The sequence below is a fragment of the Oryx dammah genome, unplaced genomic scaffold, assembly GCF_014754425.2.
Source record: "Oryx dammah isolate SB20612 unplaced genomic scaffold, SCBI_Odam_1.1 HiC_scaffold_2, whole genome shotgun sequence".
NCBI lineage: Eukaryota > Metazoa > Chordata > Mammalia > Artiodactyla > Bovidae > Oryx > Oryx dammah.
The window spans coordinates 89,459,306-89,486,013 of NW_024070186.1; the positions used below are offsets into that span (position 1 = coordinate 89,459,306).

Sequence of the window (26,708 nt, forward strand, 5' to 3'; positions counted from 1 at the left end):
TATCAGCAACTTTTAAGCTCCCAAAGAATGATGTATGGTTCTACAGAAGGCAATGTACTATTAAATCATGGAACATTTACCATCTGGTCAAACCCTCCACCTTCAAGAAACACAGGTTCTACCTGAAGACTTGTTTCCCTTGAAAATCTCCATGGATGAATATTACAAGACCTTCTTCAGTAAGAAGCATTTTGCTGAGCCTTTCATAAATCTATTCTCGTCTTTTAATCCCTGTTCTATTTTTGTCCCTTAATCAGTTACGAACATGAGTAATTCACTTTTAGTTCATAAAACTGAAAATAATAATTGACTACTTAGCCTTCTTTCTTTAAAGCTTAAAATCTCGAATTTCCTTAATAATGTGCATTTCTTTAATTATGCTCATCACCCTTGTCTGAGTTTTCTCATTTCCCCTCATTTTTGGGCAAGTGTTTGTTTTTATCTCTTTGCATGCTATTAAAATGGGACATAATTATCTTAATAAAGGTAAAATGCATGAAAATATATTAAGAGGATTACTCTCTAGTCTATACATTTCACATGATTTTCAATACAAACTTTCTTCAATTACCATTTGAAGTCAGCTTTTAGTGGGCTACCACCCTCAAGGGGCCCCCCTACCCATTATCACCACCCGGGCATTCTAGGAACTTGCATTAAAGAACCTTTCCCAAAGCATCTTCTGTTAAACAGTTAAATTACATTGTTTCAACAACTCAACACCAAAGTGCTAACATTTTTCAAAATGTCATTTTCAAAGTACTCATCTGTTCAGTGAAAAATGACATGTGAATTGTGGCTAGCAAGGCTAGACATTTCTCAGATAAGGTGAATAATGTATTTTCATAGTTTTGTTTTAGCGTAAGAGTCAAGATTTTGAAACTCGTCTAATCATGAGTTTATTTCCCTATTACAGCTAATTCAATTAATGAAGACATAATACAATATTAAATATTGAGTTTCCCTACAGAAATATTAGAAGCATATCACTGAGAACCTTCAAGAGGATGTTTGTACACATATGAAAATAGTACACCTTGAGATAGAATGGAATAATCTAGTTTTTCTTCTGAAGAGATGGCAACAGTAATATCAAGATCAGTGAACTACAAAAAAATTGCATTAGAAGGTTCTAGCAGTAGTAGCACTTATAACACGTGGGTTGAACAAAATTAATAGCTTTTAATTTATTATGTTATAAATAAGGTGTATATTTTCAAATACTTTTCATGCAGATTCTTCTGATTTATAAAAAGTAATAGTAGAAATAATAATTTTGCTAGAAACTGGAAAAAGACTAGACATTTTCCTGATTAAAAAAAGAATGACTCTGGTTAAAAAAAAGAAACATGAATTTCCCATCACTGACTTGAAATATCAGCCTAAAGGTCTAGATGTGTCTATAATTACATTTTGTACTAAGTTCCCTTTCATCAAACCTTTTTACTTAAAAAGAATTAGGTCAGACTTTTACAAAGGCAGTAAGAAAGAGTATCTGTGACAGATTTATTCAAATTCTCCATTGTTCTATTAAAATGTGCCCTTTGACCTTCCTATAGCTAGTGCTGAATAATAAAGAGTGGCCAAGCTTCCTGACTATTATTGGCAATAAGTCATACCTATTGAGATTCAAAATGGAGATAAAATATACTTCATCATTCATTCATTCACTCATTCACTCATTACTCAGGGCTTGTGCTAGGTACTAGGGTGGAGCTGGGGTCAGAATTTATAAGGCAAAAGTCCATGCTCCATATTTCCAGGCTGATATGAAGATAAGACATATATTCAAGTAATTACTAATTGGTAAGTATCGGGGGAAGAGAAAACAATACTCTGATAATTCAGAGAATGTATGTGAACAAATCTAGACCTTAATCCAGTGTATTTATAAGTTAAAAATGTATCATTCGGGAGCTTCTAAGTGACTTTAATAAACTGACATTTGAAAACAGGAGAATTTATGAATTCAGCAGTTAGGACATCTACCTCAAACTCAATTTCTCAATTCTAGCCTTGGTTTATTTCAGAATTCTGCTTTCCTTTCAACATAATTATTTTTAAGGACAGAATGGGAAAATAAGTCTTGACTGGGATCAATTACATCAATTTCCTTTAAAGATTTAAAAAGATGCATAGTTTTCAAATATATTAATAAATATGCTTTCTGATTATAAAAGTAAAACCAGCTCATTGTTACAAGTCCAGACAAAAGAGGTGAAAACTAAATTTATAATGCTGCCATCCAAAGATCATAATTTTATCAGGTCAAATAGAAAATATAGGCTATTCAATGAAGATACTATCTTATAATGAATATTCTACACTTAATTCAAGGAAAAAAGTCTGTTCATCATGTACTCACGACTGTGTTCTTGTGAAATCTAACAGATGCATACTTGACATACAGTATCACAAAAAACTTTTGAGTGTAATGCCATGAACAAGAAGAACTGTAAACTAAAACTGTTCCACCAGAATGTTGAATAACTGCTAAATCTGAAACTACACCAGAATAAAAAAAAAAAATTTCTGGCTCAGAATACTTGCCAAAACTGCTCAAAACTCTAATGAAGGAATGTTAGTATATTAAAAGTGTGAAGTATCCAAAAAAGATTACTCTGGACAACTGGGATTTATAGGCAAAAAAATAAACATTGAAAAGAGGGAATACTAGCAGGATGTACAGAGCAGAGGTTTCCAATCTTCCTTCTCAGCACCATTTGTATCTCAGTAATTTTTTAGTGTTGCCTCAAAGTCAAAGAAAATAGCTAACAATTCTGTTGATTACATGGTTCAGTTCAGTTCAGTTCAGTCACTCAGTAGTGTCTGACTCTTTGCAACCCCATGAACCTCAGCACGCCAGGCCTCCCTGTCCATCTAGGTTCAAATAATTTAATAAATATATATATATATGTCTTAATAATTTAGGGGCCATTAAAAAATAATATCCACTATTAAAAGAAATGGATTTTTATTTCGTTTTTAAATAGCCACAGCTGAGTTGGTACAGTTTGATAGTGCTGGGTATATCTTATCCCACTGCCCTACTGTCACTATACTCACTCCTAAATAAATGGTTGTCTTTGAAAGATTTGATGCCTCTGATGTGCAAACTTCTGATCTTTTTATTACAGAGCATGTAAATCCAACTTGGGATATATAGTATACATTAATTACATGCAGCCAAAAGGAATCATCCTCTTATGGATGGAGTCTCATGGAACGTCCATGCCACTGGTTAACAGGTCCCCATAGAGCCACTCTCAGACTCTCCTATATTCCTATCCATGTAAGTGCTTGTTACATTAAATAAGCCTACAGTCTACCTTTATAACAAATAATCCCATAATTAAACATACAATCTAAAAAGTGGCTGAATATTACTTTCAAATGGAATAAAAATATGCATTTTAAACAATCTTTTGTTAAAGTAAAAAAAGCAATAACAGAGCCCTCTTGGCTTATAAAATAATCTGTCAAAGTAATTCTAAAAAGATCCTGTGGCAGGCAGAATAATGTCCTCTCCTTCCCCTAAAAAATATTCATGTGTGATATCCTGGAATTTGTGAATATGTTAAACATGGCAAAAAAGGATTCAGGCTGCAGATGGAATTAAGGATACTAATCAGCTGACTTTAAAACTGGAAGATTATCTTGGATTATCTGGGTAAACCTAATGTAATCACAAGGATCCTTAAAAGTGGAAGGAGGCAGAATATGATGTTCAGAGGGAAGGAAGGAACAAATGACGAAGGAAGGAAGGATTTGTAGGGAAGAAACAGAAGATGCAGTATGATGACTTGACCTGCTATTGCTATCTTTACAGACAGAGGAAGGGAACCACAAGCCAAGGAATGTGGGCAGCCTCTAGAAGTTAGAGAAGGCAAGGAAACAAATTCTTCCCTAGAGTCTGCCCACATTTTGACTTTAGCCTAGTGAGATTCAAGCTCACTTCTAACCTACAGAAATGTAAGATAATAAATTTGTGTTGTTTTTTTAAAGTCACTACATTTGCGGTATGGTTTTTCTAGTAGTCATGTATGGATATGAGAGCTGGACCATAAAGAAGGCTGAAGGCCAAAAAATTGACACTTTTGAACTATGGTGCTGGAGAAGACTCTTGAGAGTCCCTTGGACTGCAAGGAGATCAAACCAGTCAATCCTAAAGGAAATCAACCCTGAGTATTCATTGGAAGGACTGATGCTGAAGCTGAAGTTCCAATACTTCGGCCAGCTGATGTGAAAAGTTGACTCACTGGAAAAGACCCTGATGCTGGGGGAAACTGAGGGCAAGTGGAGAAGGAGCAACAGAGGATAAGATGCTTGAATGGCATCACCGAATCAATGTACATGAGTGTGAGGAAACGCAGGGAGTTAGTGATGGACAGAGAAGCCTGGCATGCTGCTGTTCATGGGGTCACAAAGAGTCAGACATGACTTAGTGACTGAACAACATTTGTGGTAACTTATTAATAGCAGCCACAGAAAGATTAATATAGATTTCCAAATGATACTAATAACAATCAGAAATGACTGCAGTTATAAATGTTTCAGGTTAACTAGATGAGCTAATGATATGTAAATTGCCGATATTGTATTCCTTGGCTAACCTCACCAAGAAAAAAAAGAGAGAGGACTCAAATAAAATAAGAAATGAAAGAGATGTTATAATTGATATCAGAAACACAAAGGATAAGAGACTACTATGATACAATTATATGCCAACAAAATAGACAACCTAGAAAAAATGGGTAAATTCCTAGAAATATACAACCTACAAAGCCTGAATCATGATGAAATAGAAAATCTGAACAGATCAGTTGCTAGCAAAAAAGACTGGATCAATAATCAAAAACCTCTCAACAAACAAAAGTCCATGACCAAAAGCCTTCACTCGTGAATTCTACCAAACTTTCAAAGGAGAACTAACACAATTCCTTTTCAAACTCTTCCAAAAAATAGAAGAGGGGGAAATTTCTAAATATATTTTAAAAGGCCAACATCACCCTGATACCAAAACCAAACAAGGATGACACAAAAAAAGAAAATTACAGACCAAAATTCTTGCTGAATATAGATGAAAAAACCCTCAACAAAATATTAGTAAACCAAATTTAACAATAAATTAAAACGATCATAAACCATGATCAAGTAGAATTTATTTGAAGAATCCAAGACTGGTTCAACATCTGCAAACTAGTTGATGTTAACCACCATGTTAACAAAATGAAGAGTGAAAAACCATGTGGTCATCTCGATAGAGAGAGAAAATGTACTTGACAAAATTCAACATCCATTTATGATAAAAACTCTGAACAAAGAGGGTATAGAGGGAATGTATCTCAACATAACAAAGGCTATATATGACAAGATCACAGTTAACATCATACTCAATGGTAAAAAGCTGAAAGTTTTTCCTCTAAGATCAGGAACAAGACAAGGATGCCCACTCTCCCCACTTTTACTCAACATAGTATTTGGAGGTCCTAGTCACAGCAATTGGGCAAGGGGAAAAAAAAGGCACCCAAATAGGGAAGGAAGAAGCAAAACTGACACTATTTGGAGATGACATGATATTATACATAGAAAATCCTGAAGATGCCATCAAAAAGCTTAGAACTAATAAATGTAGTAAAATTGTAGGCTACAAGATCAACACAAAGTCCTGCATTTCTCTATACTAGTAATAAACTATTTGAAAGAGAAATGAGGAAAAAAATCCCATTTCCAATTATAACAAAAGAATAAAATATCTAGGAATAAGTTTACCAAGGAGGTGAAAGGTCTGTATACTGAAAACTGCTGCTGCTGCTGCTGCTACTTCAGTCGTGTACATGACATTAATTAAAGACTGAAGGAGACACAAATAAGTGGACAGATAGTCCATGCTCATAGACTGGAAGAATAACTATTGAGAAAACATCCATACTACCCAAAGCAAGGTACAGATTCAATGCAATAGCTATCAAACCTCCAATAGTATTTTTTACAGTCTAAATAGAAGAAACAATCCTAAAATTTGAGGAACCACAGAAGACCCTGGATAGCTAAAGCAATCTTGTAAAAAGGAACAAAGCTGGAGGTGTCACATGTCCTAATTTCAAACTATATAACAAAGCTAGAGTGATTAAATAGTATGGTACTGGCATAAAAATACAGACACAGATCAGTGGAACAAAACAGAGAGCCCAGAATAAAACTGTACACTTACAGTCAGTTAATTTACAACAAAAAAGCCAGGAATATACAATGCGGAAGAACAGCCTCTTCAATAAATGATATTCGGAAAATGGTACAACCACATGCAAAAGAATGAAATTGGATCACTATCTTACACCATATGCAAAAATTAACACAAAATGAATCAGAGACTTGAATCCATAAAACCTTGAAATCATAACTTGAATCCATAAGACCTGAAACCACAAAACTCCTGGAATATAAAAGAGACAGTAAGCTCCTTGACACAGGGCTTGGCAATAATTTTTTGCTTCTGACACCAAAAGAACAACAGTGAAAATTAACAACTGAGACTACATCAAATTAAAAAGCTCCTGCACAGCAAAGGAAGCTATCAACAAATGAAAAGGCAACCTACTGGATGGAAGAAAATAACTGCAAACCATTTATCTGATAAGGGGCTAATATCTAAAATATACTAAGAATTCATACATTTCAGTACTAAAAGGCAAACAATGCAATAAAAAATGGGCAGAAGATCTGAATACTCATTTTTCCAAAGAAGACATACAGATGGCCAACAGACACGTAAAACTCAGTATCATTAATCATCAGAGAAACATGAATCAAAAATCACAATGAGATATCACTCCACACCTGTCACAATGGCTATCACCAATAAGACAAGAAATAACAAGTGTTGGTAAGGATGTGGAGAAAAGCAAACTCTTGTGTACTGTTGGTGGGGATGCAAATTAGTGCAGCCACTATGGAAAACAGTACTTAGGTTCCTCAAAAAACTAAAATTAGAACTACCATTTGATTCAGCAATCTCATTTCCTATCTGAGGAAGTGAAACCATTAGCTCAAAAGGATATCCACACCCCCATGTTCACTGCAGCATTAATTACTATAGCCAACATATGGAAGCAACCTAATCCTAACAATGGGTAAACTGTGGAATATATATGCAATAGAATACTACTCAGGCATAAAGAACAAAATCTTGCCATCTGTGACATGTTTTGATCTTGAGGATATTATGCTAAGTGAAGTAAGTCAGATATAGAAAGACAAATACTGTATGATCTCTCTTATATGTGGAATTAAAAAAAAAAACAAAAAAACAAAAACCAAAACAAAACCAAGCTCATAGAAACAGAGAACAGATTGGTGGCTGCAAGAGGTCAGGGGTGGGGGAAATAGTGAACTTTTAAATTTCTTTCTGTTTTTAGTTTATATAGATTGAATAAAAAATTTTTTAAAGCCTAAATAAAAAATAAACTTATAGTTGCTCACTCAAAGAATTTTACTGGTATGTACTTTAAACAGCTTTTTGCCTTTGTTCATTTTCCTTCCTGCTTAACAATGATGTAATGGCTATACAGAAGATAAAAATTTTTGTATTATGCTCTGATATGATTTTCCAAGCTATGTAAGCTTAGGCAAAATATTACACATTTCCATATGCAAAATACCAAAGGGAATATTTTCAGTTCCTTCTTATATGGAATTATGGTCTGACAGCTGGACAGTTCAGTTCAGATCAGTCGCTCAGTCGTGTCCGATTCTTTGTGACCCCATGAATCGCAGCACACCAGGCCTCCCTGTCCATTACCAACTCCCAGAGTTCACTCAGACACGTCCATCGAGTCAGTGATGCCATCTAGCCATCTCATCCTCTGTCGTCCCCTTCTTCTCCTGCCCCCAATCCCTCCAAGCATCAGAGTCTTTTCCAATGAGTCAACTCTTCGCATGAGGTGGTCAAAGTACTGGAATTTCAGCTTTAGCATCATTCCCTCCAAAGAAATCCCAGGGCTGATCTCCTTCAGAATGGACTGGTTAGATCTCCTTGCAGTCCAAGGGACTCTCAAGAGTCTTCTCCAACACCACAGTTCAAAAGCATCAGTTCTTCAGCGCTCAGCCTTCTTCCCAGTCCAAATCTCACATCCATACATGACTACTGGAAAAACCATAGCCTTGACAGGACAAACCTTAGTCGGTAAAGTAATGTCTCTGCTTTTGAATATGCTATCTAGGTTGGTCATAACTTTCCTTCCAAGGAGTAAGCGTATTTTAATTTCATGGCTGTAGTCACCATCTGCAGTGATTTTGGAGCCCAACAAAATAAAGTCTGACACTGTTTCCCCATCTATTTCCCATGAAGTGATGGGACCAGATGCCATGATCTTCGTTTTCTGAATGTTGCGCTTTAAGCCAACTTTTTCACTCTCCTCTTTCACTTTCATCAATAGGCTTTTGAGTTCCTCTTCACTTTCTGCTATAAGGGTGGTGTCATTTGCATATCTGAGGTTATTGATATTTCTCCCAGCAATCTTGATTCCAGCTTGTGTTTCTTCCATCCAACGTTTCTCATGATGTACTCTGCATAGAAGTTAAATAAGCAGGGTGACAATATACAGCCTTGGTGTACTCCTTTTCCTATTTGGAACCAGTCTGTTGTTCCGTGTCCAGTTCTAACTGTTGCTTCCTGACCTGCATACAGATTTCTCAAGAGGCAGGTCAAGTGGTCTGGTATTCCCATCTCTTTCAGAATTTTCCACAGTTTCTTGTGATCCACACAGTCAAAGGCTTTGGCATAGTCAATAAAGCAGAAAGAGATGTTTTTCTGGAACTCTCTTGCTTTTTCCATGATCCAGCGGATGTTGGCAATTTGATCTCTGGTTCCTCTGCCTTTTCTAAAACCAGCTTGAACATCTGGAGGTTCACAGTTCACGTATTGCTGAAGCCCGGCTTGGAGAATTTTGAGCATTACTTTACTAGCATGTGAGATGAGTGCAATTGTGTGGTAGTTTGAGCATTGTGTGGCATTGCCTTTCTTTGGAATTGGGATGAAAACTGACCTTTTCCAGTCCTGTGGCCACTGCTGAGTTTTCCAAATTTGCTGGCATATTGAGTGCAGCACTTTCACAGCATCATCTTTCAGGATTTGAAATAGCTCCACTGGAATGCCATCACCTCCACTAGCTTTGTTCGTAGTGATGCTTTCTAAGGCCCACTTGACTTCACATTCCAGGATGTCTGGCTCTAGATGGGTGATCACACCATCGTGATTATCTGGGTCGTGAAGATCTTTTTTGTACAGTTCTTCTGTGTATTCTTGCCACCTCTTCTTAATATCTTCTGCTTCTCTTAGGTCCAGACCATTTCTGTCCTTTATCGAGCCCATCTTTGCATGAAATGTTCCCGGGGTATCTCTAATTTTCTTGAAGAGATCTCTAGTCTTTTCCATTCTGTTCTTTTCCTCTATTTCTTTGCACTGATCGCTGAAGAAGGCTTTCTATTCTCTTCTTGCTATTCTTTGGAACTCTGCATTCAGATGCTTAGATCTTTCCTTTTCTCCTTTGCTTTTTGCTTCTCTTCTTTTCACAGCTATTTGTAAGGCCTCCTCAGACAGCCATTTTGCTTTTTTGCATTTCTTTTCCATGGGGATGGTCTTGATCCCTGTCTCCTGTACAATGTCACGAACCTCATTCCATAGTTCATCAGGCACTCTATCTATCAGATCTAGGCCCTTAAATCTATTTCTCACTTCCACTGTATAATCATAAGGGATTTGATTTAGGTCATACCTGAATGGTCTAGTGGTTTTCCCTACTTTCTTCAATTTGAATCTGAATTTGGTAATAAGGAGTTCATGATCTGAGCCACAGTCAGCTCCTGGTCTTGTTTTTGTTGACTATATAGAGCTTCTCCATCTTTGGCTGCAAAGAATATAACCAATCTGATTTCGATGGTGACCATCTGGTGATGTCCATGTGTAGAGGGTTCTCTTGTGTTGTTGGAAGAGGGTGTTTGCTATGACCAGTGCATTTTCTTGGCAAAACTCTATTAGTCTTTGCCCTGCTTCATTCTGCATTCCAAGGCCAAATTTGCCTGTTACTCCAGGTGTTTCTTGACTTCCTACTTTTGCATTCCAGTCCCCTATAATGAAAAGGACATCTTTTTTGGGTGTTAGTTCTAAAAGGTCTTGTAGGTCTTCATAGAACCGTTCAACTTCAGCTTCTTCAGGATTACTGGTTGGGGCATAGACTTGGATTACTGTGATATTGAATGGTTTGCCTTGGAAACGAACAGAGATCATTCTGTCGTTTTTGAGACTGCATCCAAGTACTGCATTTTGGACTCTTTTGTTGACCATGATGGCTACTCCATTTCTTCTGAGGGGTTCCTGCCCACAGTAGTAGATATAATGGTCATCTGAGTTAAATTCACCCATTCCAGTCCATTTTCGTTTGCTGATTCCTAGAATGTTGACGTTCACTCTTGCCATCTCTTTTTTGACCACTTCCAATTTGCCTTGATTCACGGACCTGACATTCCAGGTTCCTATGCAATATTGCTCTTTACAGCATTGGACCTTGCTTCTATCACCAGTCACATCCACAGCTGGGTATTGTTTTTGCTTTGGCTCCATCCCTTCATTCTTTCTGGAGTTATTTCTCCACTGATCTCCAGTAGCATATTGGCACCTACTGAACTGGGGAGTTCCTCTTTCAGTATCCTATCATTTTGCCTTTTCAAACTGTTCATAGGGTTCTCAAGGCAAGAATACTGAAGTGGTTTGCCATTTCCTTCTCCAGTGGACCACATTCTGTCAGACCTCTCCACCATGACCCGCCCGTCTTGGGTTGCCCCGCGGGCATGGCTTAGTTTCATTGAGTTTGTATACATAACAATTACTTATGGAAAAAGCCCTACTGTCAGTGTATATATGCTTTTATAAACTGAAAATATTCATTCAAAATTCAAAACAGTCTGTGTTTACCTGTGGTTAAAGGCAGGTGTGTGATGCTGTTCAAACAGGTCAGGGTAAACCATGTGGATGAGAGTGTAGCCCCAGAAAACAGGAGGAGCAGAATTAGTTTCAGCATACCCCTGATAAAATCTGCAAACCTGGAAAGAAACAATGTATTAATCCTAGCTTGATTTTTAAAATACTCTTTACATCCATGACACACTTTCATTAAACAATAATATCTTGAAACTTTTCAATGCATTCTTTTAAAAGCAAGTTTTTACGTTTTTAAAAACTGATACATTTTATGTGCTTGTGTGCATGAGTATCTGTATGTGATAAGTGTTGCTGTGTGATTTTTTTTCCTTTTAAAAAACACATAAAATGTGATCTCTGTTATGTATCTATTAATATGTTACAGGATAGATTCTTAGTTTTTAATTGCCACTTTTACTTTCTTTATATATTTTTCTATAATTTCCAAACATCCTATAATGAGCACATAATGTCCTGCTGCTAAGCTGCTAAGTCACCTCAGTCATGTCTGACTCTGTGTGACCCCAGAGACAGCAGCCCACCAGGCTCCGCTGTCCCTGGGATTCTCCAGGCAAGAACACTGGAGTGGGTTGCCATTTCCTTCTCCAATGCATGAAAGTGAAAAGTGAAAGTGAAGCCCCTCAGTAGTGTCCAACCCTCAGTGACCCCAAGGACTGCAGCCTTTCAGGCTCCTCCATCCATAGGATTTCCCAGGCAAGAGTACTGGAGTGGGGTGCCATTGCCTTCTCTGACATAATGTCCTAGTCTTAGAAAATGGGCCAATGTTGATAAAAACTTACAAAGACAGCTCTCCCAAAATTCAAAGTCACATAGAGCCAAATATAAATCCTTACATCAGAGCCTTTGGGGTCCTTCCTATATGATCTGGTTTCTGCCTCCACTTTCCCTTTGCCTTACTATTCTTCACTCCCACAGCCCTGCTTCTGTTTCTCCTACATACTAAGGTTGTTTCCCATAGCAGCTGTAGCTTCTGCCCCTGTCCTGGAATGCTGGCATCTCCAGACTGTCACATGACTTACTCCTGCTTACTCCTTAGGTCATTCAGGTCTCAGTTCAGGAAGGCTTTCCGTGCTCATGGCCTTCCCCAACCCATCCTCACACTCTTTATTTTCTCCACGGTATTTATTGAAATATCTCTTGCTTTTGCATTGATTGTTTTTCTTCCCTACCAGACTGTAAGGTTTGTAAGAGCAAGAACATATCTCTAGAATACTGAATGTATTCTACAAAATTTGTTCATAATGTTTCATAGCATTTTAAGTTCTCGAAAATCCTGCTTTGTCTTGAATTATAATGAAACTCCTGGTAGAGGTACTTACTATTTAGTCATGACCAAAAACCTGTCCATTTGCCAACCGTTTTTCCTCATCTGCTGATGAACCACTGATTGTATAAGCACAACTGTCTGCCTCTGCCTGTACACAACTTACTCTGTCCTTCAAAATTGTTACCATTGTAGAAAAACTGATCCCTTCACAAATATAACATTTGCCATGTTTTCTCTTTGCTTTTGTAAAATAGATTTTAATTTCTATTGTAATGATATGACTTGCAATACTCTCTTTCATTTTGCACTTATTTGACATGACGTGGTTAATCATGTTTGTAAGGTGTTATCTAGACTAAAACGACTTCCTATGAGAGCTGATGCCATCTTTCGGTGGGAAAAATGATGCACCTTTGCCCAGTGACTTTGGTTAGTTCTCTACTATGAACGCTGACAAAAAGAAAATTCTTATGTACTCTGAAAAATGTTCCACAGCTTGATGGAAATGCTCCTCAAGAAAATCCAAAAGCTTTGTTTTAATTCTATGCTCATTACTTTTTTGGTTTATATTAAGTGAAATGGCATGAACTTACTGGTGAGATAGGCAGATGGCTGGTATGAGAGAATAAAACAGTTTTCTGGTACAACCAGTGGAGTGAAGTTGAACAGTTAGTAAGTTTTCCAGGGCCTGATCACATAAGACTAAACTGACCACCAATTTTGGAGACCTAGTCCTTTCAAATGGGCTAATACCATCAAAGTGTACTGTTAAGACTAAAGTAGTACATTTAGTAGTAACCTTGAGTAGCATGTGAAAATAAAAGTGTTAGTCGCTCAGTTGTGTCTGACTCCTTGCAATGCCATGGACTGTAGCCTGCCAGGCTCCTCTGTCCATGGAATTCTCCAGGTAAGAATACTGGAGTGGGTTGCTAGTCCCTTCTCCAGGAGAATCTTCCCTATGCAGGGATCGAACCTGGGTCTTCTGCATTGCAGGAATACTCTTTACCATCTGAACCGCCAGGGAAGCCCAACCTTTAGTAACATAATCACACGCATGAAAAAACAATCACCTAAAGCACTCATGTCTATAAGGAGATTCCATTCTAGGGACCCCATAAACGCTGTTTTGAATATAATTTAAAAATTGACTTTAGCCTTAGAAGATATTATAATTGACTTTGGATTCCAGAGTAAGGGTTATACTTTTTAAAACTTCCATCTCAACAATTTAAAAACAGAAATGTCCTCATTCTAATTTTCCCCTCTAGTTCTATTTCCATAAAGTTAAAATTAAGGGTTTGTAGAAAAAATACAGAGAAAGGCATATATGTCTAATTTGTCCCTCTTTGACTGATGTGATGCTCAGAAAAGGATTTGGTAAATGATGACTCACTATCATTGGTTTGGAGATTTAATTAGAAAAATTAAATAGGATTCTTATCAAAAGTGATAGTATCAGTGCAGTGATTTCATACAAATAGCTGTGCTCATATTCTTCTTTAGCTTTTTGATTTTATTATATTTCCTAACTTATAAAAACCTCAGAAAAAGTGATTTAGAAATAAGTGTCAATTTATTCTTTTATTAGCCCAGAAACACTATGCAAACTATAAGGTCTAGATATAATATTATCCTGTGTCAATTATGTTTAAGTATTTAGACAGTTAGGTGTTTCATATATCTTACTTGATCTCCCCAAATATGTAGCTATATTCTTCCCTTCCTGGTAAAGTTGATTACCCAATTTTGTTTTTGATTAAACAGAGTAAAATGATTTGGAAAGTGAATGAATTTTTTTTTTTTTTTTTTGGCTTATAAACCACAGAACTTTATTTCTCACAGTTCCAGAGGTTAGAAGTCTGAAATTGGGGTGCCAGCACGGTCGAGTTCTGGTAAGGCCCTCTTCTGGGCTGCAGACTGCCGACTGCTCTCTGCGTCCTCACATGGTAGAAGCACAGGGGAGCTCTCATGGTCCTTTTTATGAGACCTGATCCCATTCATGAGGGCTTTGCCTTTATGACCCAATCAGCTTTTAAAGGCCCCATCTCCTAATACCATCACACTGGAGATTAGGATCTCAATGGTTGATTTTGGGGAGACGAACTTTCAGTTTATACCATGTCTCAAGGGCCCCATCTCCTTATACCAACACACTGGAGATTAGAGTCTCAATATATGAATTTTGAGGGGACACATTCAGTCCATAATATTCATATTAATAAAGCCCAAGAAACTATACCCCAAACATTTTTGTCAACCTCACAGCTATTTCCTTCCTTTATAAGGAATATGTCTCAAAATGCTTCTGCATTTTCACTGCTTCCACATTTCATCTTGCCTTCACCCCTCAGCTAAGCCCCAAATCAACTCTCACATATTCCTAAATCAATCCTAACATCTCAGTAGCATCCTACATTGGTGATCATTTCCTTCTTAGAGTACATGACATTGCACTTCCCTAGGTTTCTTCCTACATGTCTGCTCACTCACTTGTCTTTGGAGTTTTTCAAACTCAGTCCTAGATTCTTCTCTTTTTTCTTTATACTATTTTCCTAGGTATCCCCACCTACAGCTGTGGCCTTACTTACTACTTACAGGTGGATGACTCCCAAATTCATATCTGTAACCCAGATCGAAAAGTGAATGAATGTTATCTCACTGGAAACACCAAGAGTGGTTTTATAGGTAGTCACCTACATGAGTGACATTTTCATTCTTTTCTTTTTTTTTTTTTTAGAATAAATGAGATTTTCCCTTATTCTGTCTCATTCTAAAAATGTGTTGTCATATTGGGTTAAGAGTAAAGACAGTTTGATGAAACTCAAAGTCTATGAGCATTTTTCATCAAAATGGGATAACCATAGGGTCATACCTGTCAAAAAAGGCCAGAAATAAATATTTGCTAATCAGGATACTGACTTTTCATGGAAAATTCTAGATAAGCTCTTATGAATGATTCCCTTCGATTCTTTTCTACTCCTGGTAACTATCAATCTGCCTTTATTATTGTATCATCTTTCCTTGAGTCCCATTTGTAGATGCTGTTCTTTAAAAATATGGAGAGAGGAAGCTTAATACACTGGAAATACATCTCTAGTCTCTAAGAACATTTTACAGTGGACTCCTGAGAAGGTTTCTTGTAGCAGCAAATTCTACCTACTGTGTGTGGATTTTCTTATAGCCTGAACAAGTGTCCTTTTTTTGACTTTTGCCTGTTTTACTTTTCCTTAAATGTTAATGTTTATCTAGGCTAGCTGAGTTTCCCTTTGGGCTTTTTTTTTTTTATTCTGCTCACTCACATGTTTACCGTAAAATATTCTCACCTTGCCATAGCTATTCCAACAACACAGCCTCCAACTATAGACCAAAATCCAATCCAGCCAGCATCTACCTGTTAAGAAAGTGGCAGACACATTTAATACAAGATTATCATGTTGCAGTTTAGAAGGCATGGAAAAAATAGTCTTTAATCAGTATGTTAATAGCTAAATGGTGTCAAATTTAGGAAATACTATTTAAGAAAATGAATCAAATGAAAGGATTCATGTGTGACTAGTTAATACAAACTTATCTAAATAAATACCAGGAAAGTACTAGGCAATAATTAAGTGCTAAAATGTCTGGTCCAAGTCAAAATGTATTAAGAGAACACAGATGAATGGGGGAAAAAGAGGGTTGCGGGTGGGAGAGAGAGAGAACACAGGTTAGTACCTGAGGAGACAAAGAATTTGAGCTGGATTTCAAATGGACAGCTCGTTCTACTCCCAAAGAAAACATTTCCAGCCCTGTCATTTACTAGCTTTGTGACTCTGGGCAAATTAGGTCTTCTTACCTATACCATGGACGTGAGATAACTTGCACACAAACCTTAGATCAGCAGTCAACGTACAGGAAGTGCTCAATTAGGTTAGAGCTGTGGTTGTTACCTGATGATGTTTCTCCATCATCTAATGTCTCGCCTCTTCCCTACCTTCATGGACAAACTTGCTCAGAGCAATCTACAAATGCTGCCTACGTTTGCTAATCACTCATGTAGCTTTAACTCTTACTATGACTCGGCTTCTGTCGCAATGCGCACCCCATGTCTTAGTTTTCTCATTAGTACGATGGGGATAATGAGGGTTTTTCTGAGAATTAAATAAGTTAATGAATGCAAAGTGCCCAATACCTGTTCGTTGTCAATACTTGACATTCCATGTGTTCTGAACAGTACTGGTGCATTTTGTCTTTTCTCCTTCCCCATCATGGACACCACAATTGCTTATTTTCTTATTTTGTACTTCTGGACTCCTGTAGTAGCAATCTTTTTGCCCAATATTTCCAGAATAATTATTTCAATCATTTCACTTCCCTGCTCAGAAACAGTTGTTGGCTTTCTTTGTGGTTATAGGACAAAGTTCAAACTTGCCCTGGCACTTGGGAGCTGCCCAAACTAAATTCTATCTCTTAATATTTTTCTAGTCATATTTTTCATTACAGATGTGATAGAACTGGTCAGCTGTCTGCCAAAATATATTACATCTTATCCTACCAGGGCATTTAGCTAGTTTACATGTTCTAGCCCATATTCAGCTATATGGGACCACATGACTAAGTTCTCAATAATGGAAGTGGAAAAAAGTGAGGTGTGCCATCTCTAGGCTAGAACCTAGAAGGCAACTGTATGCCTCCTCCAATGCTTTCTTTCCCTCTCTGCCAGCTGGAATCTGGACAGTCAGCCATCTTCACCCATGCATGTAATGACAAGGCCCTAGGAGATAGAAGAGCTTCAAAGTGGAAGCAACCTAGGTGTCTAAATCAGTGTAAGCAAGAGAGCAATCCAAACTGTGAACAACTGTCCTGGATTATTAGGCAACCCGTCCTAGATAACTATGTGAATGAGAAACAAACGTCTTCTTCAGTCTTAGAATTTTGGCATTCTTAGCCTACTCTTGGGCTTTCCTGGTGGCTCAGACAGTAAAGTGTCTGCCTGCAATGCGGGAGACCTGGGTTCAAATCCTGGGTCGGGAAGATCCCCTGGAGAAGGAAATGGCAATCCACTCCAGCACTCTTGCCTGAAAAATCCCATGGACAGAGGAGCCTGATAGGCTACAGTCCATGGGGTCACAAAGAGTCGGACACGACTGAGTGACTTCATTTTCACTTTCACTAGACTACTCTTAGTATTATAATAACTTTACACAAATCTTCTTGCTCTACCAGTGTCTGGTGCCAGAAGCAAAGATAAATGTTCTCTGGAGAAAAATAACACCAGAAACTTACATCATCTCTACAGTTTTTCTTTCATTCTACTGGTATGTGGGGCAAGAGAATCCTCTGTTCTTCAGAACTGCCCCTCTTCTTGTATTTAGCATTCATTAACACTATGGATCATCGAAAAAGCAAGAGAGTTCTGGAAAAACATCTATTTCTGCATTATTGACTATGCCAAAGCCTTTGACTGTGTGGATCACAATAAATTGTGGGAAATTCTGAAAGAGATGGGAATACCAGACCACCTGAGCTGCCTCTTGAGAAACCTATATGCAGGTCAGGAAGCAACAGTCAGAACTGGACATGGAACAACAGACTGGTTCCAAATAGGAAAAGGAGTATGTCAAGGCTGTATATTGTCACCCTGCTTATTTAACTTCTATGCAGAGTACATCATGAGAAACCCTGGACTGGAAGAAGCACAAGCTGGAATCAAGATTGCCAAGAGAAATATCAATAACCTCAGACATGCAGATGACACCACCCTTATGGCAGAAAGTGAAGAGGAACTAAAAAGCCTCTTGATGAAAGTGAAAGAGGAGAGTAAAAAAGTTGGCTTAAAGCTCAACATTCAGAAAACGAAGATCATGGCATCTGGTCTCATCACTTCATGGGAAATAGCTGGGGAAACAGTGGAAACAGTGTCAGACTTTATTTTTCTGGGCTCCAAAATCACTGCAGATGGTGACTGCAGCCATGAAATTAAAAGACACTTACTCCTTGGAAGGAGGGTTATGACCAACCTAGATAGTGTATTCAAAAGCAGAGACATTACTTTGCCAACAAAGGACTGTCTAGTCAAGGCCATGGTTTCTCCAGTGGTCATGTATGGATGTGAGAACTGGACTGTGAAGAAAGCTGAGCGCTGAAGAATTGATGCTTTTGAACTGTGGTGTTGGAGAAGACTCTTGAGAGGTCTTGGACTGCAAGGAGATCCAACCAGTCCATTCTAAAGGAAATCAGTCCTGAGATTTCTTTGGAAGGACTGATGCTAAAGCTGAAACTCCAGTACTTTGGCCACCTCCTGGGAAGAGTTGACTCATTGGAAAAGACTCCTGCTGGGAGGGATTGGGGGCAGGAGGAGAAGGGGATGACAGAGGATGAGATGGCTGGATGGCATCACCAACTCGATGGACGTGAGTTTGAGTGAACTCCAGGAGTTGGTGATGGACAGGGAGGCCTGGTGTGCTGCAATTCATGGGGTTGCAAAGAGTCGGACACGACTGAGCGACTGAACTGAACTGAACACTATGGACTGAGGCCTATTATACTATGAAGTCCCCATAAACATTCTCATCTATCCTCTAGTCACTGGGGTCTTGCATCAGGTGAAGAACCACTATATATCTGACTGTACAAACCCTGGTCCTTTCAGGCCTTTTTCTGCTTTCTCTATTCATAATATTTGCTTTAGTTAATAACATTCTCCCCAATAATTAATTTCTTTGCTTGAATTTAATTAATTAATTTGGGACTGTCCAAATTAATTGGTGGGTGTCTATGTATACACCAACCCAGAAGATCTGTTTTTATTTAATTTTAAATTTCATTTTATTTAATACCTGGTATGATTCAGGTCTTCCCTGGTGGCTTAGAGGTTAAAGTATCTGCCTGGAATGCAGGAGACCCAGGTTCGATCCCTGGGTTGGGAAGATCCCCTGGAGAAGGAAATGGCAACCCACTCCAGTACTCTTGCCTGGAGAATCCCACGGATGCAGGAGCCTGGTAGGCTATAGTCCATGGAGTCGCAAAGAGTCGGACATGACTGAGCGACTTCACACACCATGATTCATAGTCCCTGTATCTCTTAAGAGTTTGTACAGACAGATACTTGGAAGGGCTTCTCAGGCTTTGTAACATGAATCATAAGGTCTACAAAATCAGCATCATCTGAATGGGTGTTACACTTTTCCTTCCTGAAGCTGAGTATGCTTGGAATACCTGCCATCCAGAAAAAGAGGAAATTAGAAGGTTTTCTCCTTATAGTAAAGATACACTAGGTAATTTGGGTTAATTTTCTGGTTGCAAAGCAGAAAATCTGGAGTGGAAAATATGTCTGAAGGCAGTAGAGAGTCAAGTAAGTAAATCATAATTCTGGAACCATGATATAAGATGAGAAGGAAGCCCGGGTATTTGGGGGCACTTTTTCCTTAGGGATGTGTCTACTGATTTCAGAAAAGGTAGCTAAGGGGCTGAAAAGCTACTGACAGCCTCATGAATCTAGGAAGAAAAAAAATACCAGTTTGAGGCCTGCTCTTAGGTGGTTAGCCTTGTAGGAAACCCCAGGCTTTAGACAGGGACTATACCTAAGAGCGGAGAAGGCGATGGCACCCCACTCTGGTACTCTGGCCTGGAAAATCCCATGGATGGAGAAGCCTGGTGGGCTGCAGTCCATGGGGTCTTGAAGAGTCGGACACGACTGAACGACTTCACTTTCACTTTTCACTTTCATGCATTGGAGAAGGAAATGGCAACCCACTCCAGTATTCTTGCCTGGAGAATCCCAGGGACGGGGGAGCCTGGTGCGCTGCCGTCTATGGGGTCGCACAGCATTGGACACTGAAGTGACTTAGCAGCAGCAGCCACAGGATACCTAACAGCAGGCTTCCCTGGTGGCTTAGTTGGTAAAGAATCTGCCTGCAATGCAGGAGACCAGGGTTCAATTCCTGGGTCAGGAAGATGCCCTGGAGAAGGAAATGGCAACCCACTCCAAAATTCCTGCCTGGGAAATCCCATGGATGGAAGGAGCCTGGCAGGCTACAATCCATGCGGTCACAAGAGTCAAATTCGACTTAGCAATTAACCACTACCATGCCTAAGAGTGGTGTAAATGAGAAATGGAACTTTAAAGAAAAAGAAAGAAATGGAACCATATTCTGGGGACTAAAACCCAGTTTTAAGTGATCTCAATTCTTGAAACTGGATTAAGTGATTCTTATACTCCTAAGAAAAAATATAAGTACTTTCTAGAGGATAAGAATACCATTTCAAGCTTAAGTTAACACTACAACTTAAGTTATCACTACAACTATGTTGAGCACTCAGTCAAAAATAACTGAACACATATGAAAACATGAATGAATATCACAAATATAAAGAGACCCACAAGGGATCTAGATAAAGGGATTAGGAAATATAGACTTCAAATAACTATTTTTAATAGTTTCAAAAACAATAAAAGATAAGATCAAGCATTTCTACAGAAATTTGGAAACTATAAAAAAGCATCAAATAAAAATTTTATAATTTAAGAACATAATAGTTGAAATTAACTCATAGTTGAGTTTAACAGCATATTAGAGCTGAAAACTGAAATTACAAGTTGGAAGAAAAGCTAGGTAAAATATTCAGTTTGAAGAAAGGCAAAGGATAGAAAGAACAGAGAATAAAAGACATAGGAAAGAAGTGTGAAAATAGAACACGTATGGTTAGAATTACTGAAGGAAAAAGAAATAGAGAAAATGAAACATAAGCTTTGAAGGGACATTGGCTAAGAATTGGCTGAAACTGATGAGACATTAAGCCATAGTTCAAGAAGTCCTACAAACCTTGAGCAGAATAAATGTGTTTCATTTTGAATTGGTTTTTTCAGTTCAGTTCAGTTAAGTTGCTCAGCCGTATCTGACTCTGTGACCCCATGAACTGCAGCACGCCAGGCCTCCCTGTCCATCACCAACTCCCGGAGTCCACCCAAACCCATGTCCATTGAGTTGGTAATGCCATCCAACCATCTCATCTTCTGTCATCCCCTTCTCCTCCTGCCCTCAATCTTTCCCAGCATCAGGGTCTTTTCCAAAGAGTCAGCTCTTCACATCAGGTGGTCAAAGTATTGGAGTTTCAGCTTCAACATCAGTCCTTCCAATGAACACCCAGGACTGATCTCCTTATTACCTATTCTTATTTTTTAAATTGAAGCATACTTGATTATAGTATTATATGAGTTTCAGGTGATTCAGTATTTTTACAGATTATATTCCACTAAAAGTTATTGCAAAATAATGGCTCTAATTCCCTGTGCTATAAAATAAATCCTGTTGATTACCTATTTTATACACAGTAGTTTGTATTTCTTAGTCCCATACCCTAATTTGTTTCTCTCCATTTTCTTCTTCCTTTTGGTAACTACTAGTTTGTTTTCTATATGTGAGTCTGTTTCTGTTTTGCATATACATTCATTTGTAATATTTTTTTGATTCTGCATATAAGTGATATATCTGACTTAGTTCACCAAGCATAATATTCTCTAGGTATATCCATGTTGTTGCAAATGGCAGAATTAATTCTCTTTTATGGCTGAGTAATACCCCGCTGTGGGCCTCCCAGGTGGCTCAGTGGCAAAGAATCTGCCTGCAGAGCAGGAGCTGCAGGAGACGTGGGTTTGATCCCTGGGTCTGGAAGATCCTCTGGAGGAGGCAATGGCAACCCATTCCAGTATTCTTGCCAGGATAATCCCATGGACAGAGGAGCCTGGTGGGCTACTGTCTATGGGGTCACAAACACTGAGCGACACGACTCAGTAACTAAGCATACACACATACTTGAGGCTTAGATGGAACGAAAGGGTTCTGAGGACCTTGGACAGTCCCGGAAGAGGTAAAAGTTCTAATTCATAATAGATGTTAATAAGTGAAATGTACATTCTGTACCCTCTAGGATAACCACTAAATAGTAAGAGACTAAAACTACCAAGCTAATAAAAGGGGAAAACAGAGTAGTAAAAAATACTTAGTCCAGGACAAAGAAGAGAAAAAGGATAGACTAGATTGGAAAAAAATGAAAACGAATAATAAGGTGGTAGATCTAGACTCACATCTATCAATAGTTGCATTAACTGCAAATGGACTAAATATTCCAATTAAAACACAAAAAGTATCAGACTGAAATGAAGGAAAAACAGTATCACAAGAAAACTAGATGGCTTTATCAGTGAAATCTACCAAATATTTATGGAAAAATAAAATCCTCACACCATCAAACTTACATAAACGCTTTCAATAACAGAAAAAGAGGAAACATTTCAGAAGTTCTTTTCTGAGACTAGCAAAATCTTGATATTAAAATTGAAATGGCAGGACAAGATAAAAAAATTATAGACTAATCTCATTCAGGAACATAAATGCAAAAAATCCTAAACAAAATGCAAGCAAACTGAATTCAGTGATATATAAAAACTAGAACAACTCACTAACAAAATGGATTTAGTACAGAAATGCAAGGTAGTTCAACATTTTATAATCAACAAATGCAATTCACCATATCTGCAGTTTAAAAGAGAAAGACCAGATGATTATCTCAGTGTTGAATTTTATTAAATGTATTTTCCTCCATCTAATTGTCATTAGTTACAACTGATATGAGATGTATGCAGAGAGGTGAAAATATCTACGGATAAATAAACAAATGAATTTAATAAAGTTGCTGGATATAAGATGAGCTATACTTCAATCACTTTAAAAAACCAGCTATATTTCTACATGCCAGCTAACAAAAAGTAAGATTTTTAAAGTTACCAATTATAATAGCTTCAGAAAACATCAAATACCTGGTAATAAATATAACAAATATATAGAACGTGTTTTTGAGGAAAGAGATTTAGAGAGACATTAGGTAAGTAGATGAGAGATATAATGATCATGATTTTGAAGACTTACTATTACAAAAAAGTTAATTCTCCAACTGACCTAGAGATTCATAAAATTCTAATCAAAATCTCAAAGAGTATTTATTCTACTGGACACTAAAACTTATTATAATACTAAAATACTTGAGACAATTTCCTAGAGGAAAAAATAATTTAGAAACATCCATGCACATAAGGGCATTCATTATGACAAAGATGACATGGACAGTAATGGGGAAAGAACGATCTTTTCAAAAATTGGTGTCAGGTTAACAAAGAGCTATCTGGGAAAAAAGAAATTTAATCCCTACCTTTTAACAAGCACACAATTCAATTCTAGGTTTAAATGTGAGAGGAATAATAATAAAGTTTCCAGAACAGCACTGTTCCTCAGAACTTTCTATGATGATGGAAATATTCTATGTCAATTCTGTCCAATATGGTACCCGTAAGTTGCATGTGGCCATGAGCACCTGAAAAGTGGTTGGTGCTATTGAGGAAGTTAATTTTTCATTTTAATTTTATTTCAACTAGTTTAAACTATTCACATTAAATAGCCACATGTAACTAGTGGCTACTGTACTGGATAAGAGAGTTCTGCACAATAATATATGGGTTGGTGCTACTGAGGAAGTTAATTTTTCATTTTATTTTTATTTCAAATAGTTTCAGTTCAGTTCAGTTGCTCAGTCATGTCCGACTCTTTGTGACCCCATGAACCACAGCACGCCAGGCCTCCCTATCCATCACCAACTCCTGGAGTCCATCCAAACCCATGTCCACTGTGTCGGTGATGCCATCCAACCATCTCATCTTTTGTTGCCCCCTTCTCCTCCTGCCCTCAATCCTTCCCAGCATCAGGGTCTTTTCAAATGAGTCAGCTTTTCACATCAGGTGGCCAAAGTACTGGCATTTCAGCTTCAACGTCAGTCCTACCAATGAACACCCTGGACTGATCTCCTTTAGGATGGATTGGTTGGATCTCCTTGCAGTCCAAGGGACTCTCAAGAGTATTCTCCAATACCACAGTTCAAAAGCATCAATTCTTTGGTGCTCAGCTTTCTTTATAGTCCAACTCTCACATCCATACATGACCCCTGGAAAAACCATAGCCTTGACTAGACGGACCTTTGTTGACAAAATGTTGTCTCTGCTTTTGAATATGCTGTCTAGGTTGGTCATAAGTTTCCTTCCAAGGAGTAAGTGTCTTTTAATTTCATGGCTGCAATCACCATCTGCAGTCATTTTGGAGCCCAGAAAACTAAAGTCAGCCACTGTTTCCCCTGTTTCCCCATCTATTTGCCATGAAGTGATGGGACTGGATGCCATGATCTTAAACTATTCAAATTAAATAGCCACATGTGACTAGAGGCTACTGTACTGGATAAAAGAGTTCTACAGAATAATATATGGGATTAGATTTATGAATTTGGAGCAAGAAAAGATTTCTCTCACTCTCTGTTTTGGAATACCATTTCTGCCTGCTAAACCCAACACCTAGACTATCTCCAAATTGGTTTCTATTGACTACATCTTTTGTTTTTATTTTTAAATAAGAACCATATCTTCCTAATTCTTTATATGTCTAATTTTTTAAAAATTGTCTACTATATGCTGTGGATGATACAATATAGAGATTCTGGATAATCTTTTCTAAGAGTTGATTTTTGAGTTAGTACACCATTCAAGTAACGGCGGATCACCTTGAACTTGTGTAAGATCAATTTTGCACTTTATTAGTGAAGAAGATTAGAAACCAAGTTGTTTCTCAAGTTCCTTTCACTTGGCAGCCTTCAATCTCCAAATCATGTCCTCTGCAGATTTTTGTCAGGGCTTGGTTTTAGGTTTTGTTCATGGTGGGTCCAAGAAGAATAGGCTTTACTCTGTTGAGGGTATGGTCCTTGATTCTAAAGTTTGTTCTTTCTGCTGTCTCAACAGAAGCCTAAGGTATTAACAAGTTGTTAATGAGGTCTTACCACTCTGGCTGGGCCAGAACTTCAAGGGTCCTGGATGCTTGCCCTCTGCTATACTTGTCCTGGCTTTCCACTCCACAGCAGTCTAATAAGTCTGCGGTAGCTTTGCCTTTTACATGTACAGTCCATTCCTCAGCCAAGCCTTCCTGGGGAGACCACTTTCACACAGCTCTCCTCTTTACAAAGCAGTAAGAAAAAGGCAGCCAGGTAGTGGGCAAGAAACTTGAATAGGTGTGTCATAAAAAAAGGATGTCACTTAAAAAGCTGTCATGGAAGTCACTACAAGGGCATACAACTGCACAGTCATCAGCACATCTAAATTTAAAAAGATTAACATTGCCAAGTGCTGGTAACGATATGCAGCAAGGAGAAATTTCATGTACCGCTGGTAGGACTATAAACGAAAACAACTACTTTGGAGGAGTTTGGCATCATCTATCAAAGCAGGCATACCCTGTAACTAGCAATTCCATTCCTTGGTAGATATCCAGTAGAAATGTATATAGAAGTGCCCCCAAGGTATGAAAATATCCATACAGCACTGTTTATGACAGCCTAGATGTAGACATTCCAAAAGTTCATCAAAAGAAGACTGGAACAGTTGTTTATTCATACAATGGGTCAGTGTGCTAGATTTCTTCCATTTGACCTTTCTAGTCTCTCTACCCCTTTCTACCAAGCTATTTGGAAGCAAGGAGAAGGAATGGATGTCATTAAGCATATAGATGAAATGGTTATTTTTAAGGAAATGAGATACTGAGACTGAAAACAAAGTGAGGAATTAGATGTATGAGTTGCCTTATATTTAATGATGGGATCTTCATCTTTATAAACCAAGAATCAAGGATCCTAAGATTTTTTCATTCTTTATTTTTCTTTTATTAGCATCATTAATCATATGTGAAATTCATGGTGGTTAACAAAATCCAGGAAGAAAATCAATATTGTTTATAACTGTTTCATAAAGATCTTCCTTTTGCAGCAGTGATATAGGAAAATGTTTTACCTAGGCATTGAAGTTAAATGTAAGAACAGGTAGACAATATTCAGAATTTCAGTGAACTAAAAATACCTACAAGATATAAAGAAATAAAACGCTTACTTGGCTGACATGCACTGGTGTTAAAATTAAGTCCAGAACTCCAGACCAGCCAGCAAATACACCAAGTGGTATGGCATATGCTAAAGCAATCATCAAAAATCTCAAATTGCTGTGAAAGAGAAGAAAAAGAAAATATTATTACAAGTTCAAAATCTAGAATTTAAACTCTTACTCATGAAAAACTAAGTCATTTGGAAATTGGAACACAAGAATCAGAAATAGAAAATATTTGTCAGTTTAATAAATTTGAAGTTCCTTAAATTTTTTATTTTATATTTGTAAGAATAATGTTTTTTATTCACATTATTTAAAAATGTCACTGTTTATTATATAGATAAATTACCAACAATATTTCATAGCATGAGTAGGCACCTTCATTTTTTTTTTAAAAAAAGCTCTTATTTGTAAAGATAAATTACTGTTTCTTCTGATGAAAAGGGGGAGGGAAAAAAAGATGAATGAACATTTAAACAAACTGTCTACATCCAAATCAC

The 26,708-nt window shown here is 37.7% G+C and overlaps 1 protein-coding gene and 1 non-coding gene across 2 annotated transcripts in view; one reads left to right on the forward strand and one right to left on the reverse strand.

Moving 5' to 3' along the window:
• The window catches only part of SLC49A4 (solute carrier family 49 member 4), a 97,980-nt gene that overhangs the window by 16,617 nt on the left and 54,655 nt on the right, over positions 1–26,708 (reverse strand). The window contains exons 5-7 of the mRNA XM_040250437.1: positions 26,215–26,323; positions 15,590–15,657; positions 10,973–11,100 (exon numbers count right to left, since the gene is read on the reverse strand). Coding sequence (XP_040106371.1) covers positions 10,973–11,100; positions 15,590–15,657; positions 26,215–26,323 — 305 coding nt within the window. The remainder of the gene's footprint in view (positions 1–10,972; positions 11,101–15,589; positions 15,658–26,214; positions 26,324–26,708) is intronic.
• Positions 19,100–19,171, forward strand: TRNAS-GGA. The gene has a single exon. It is a non-coding gene; the product is annotated as a tRNA-Ser (tRNA).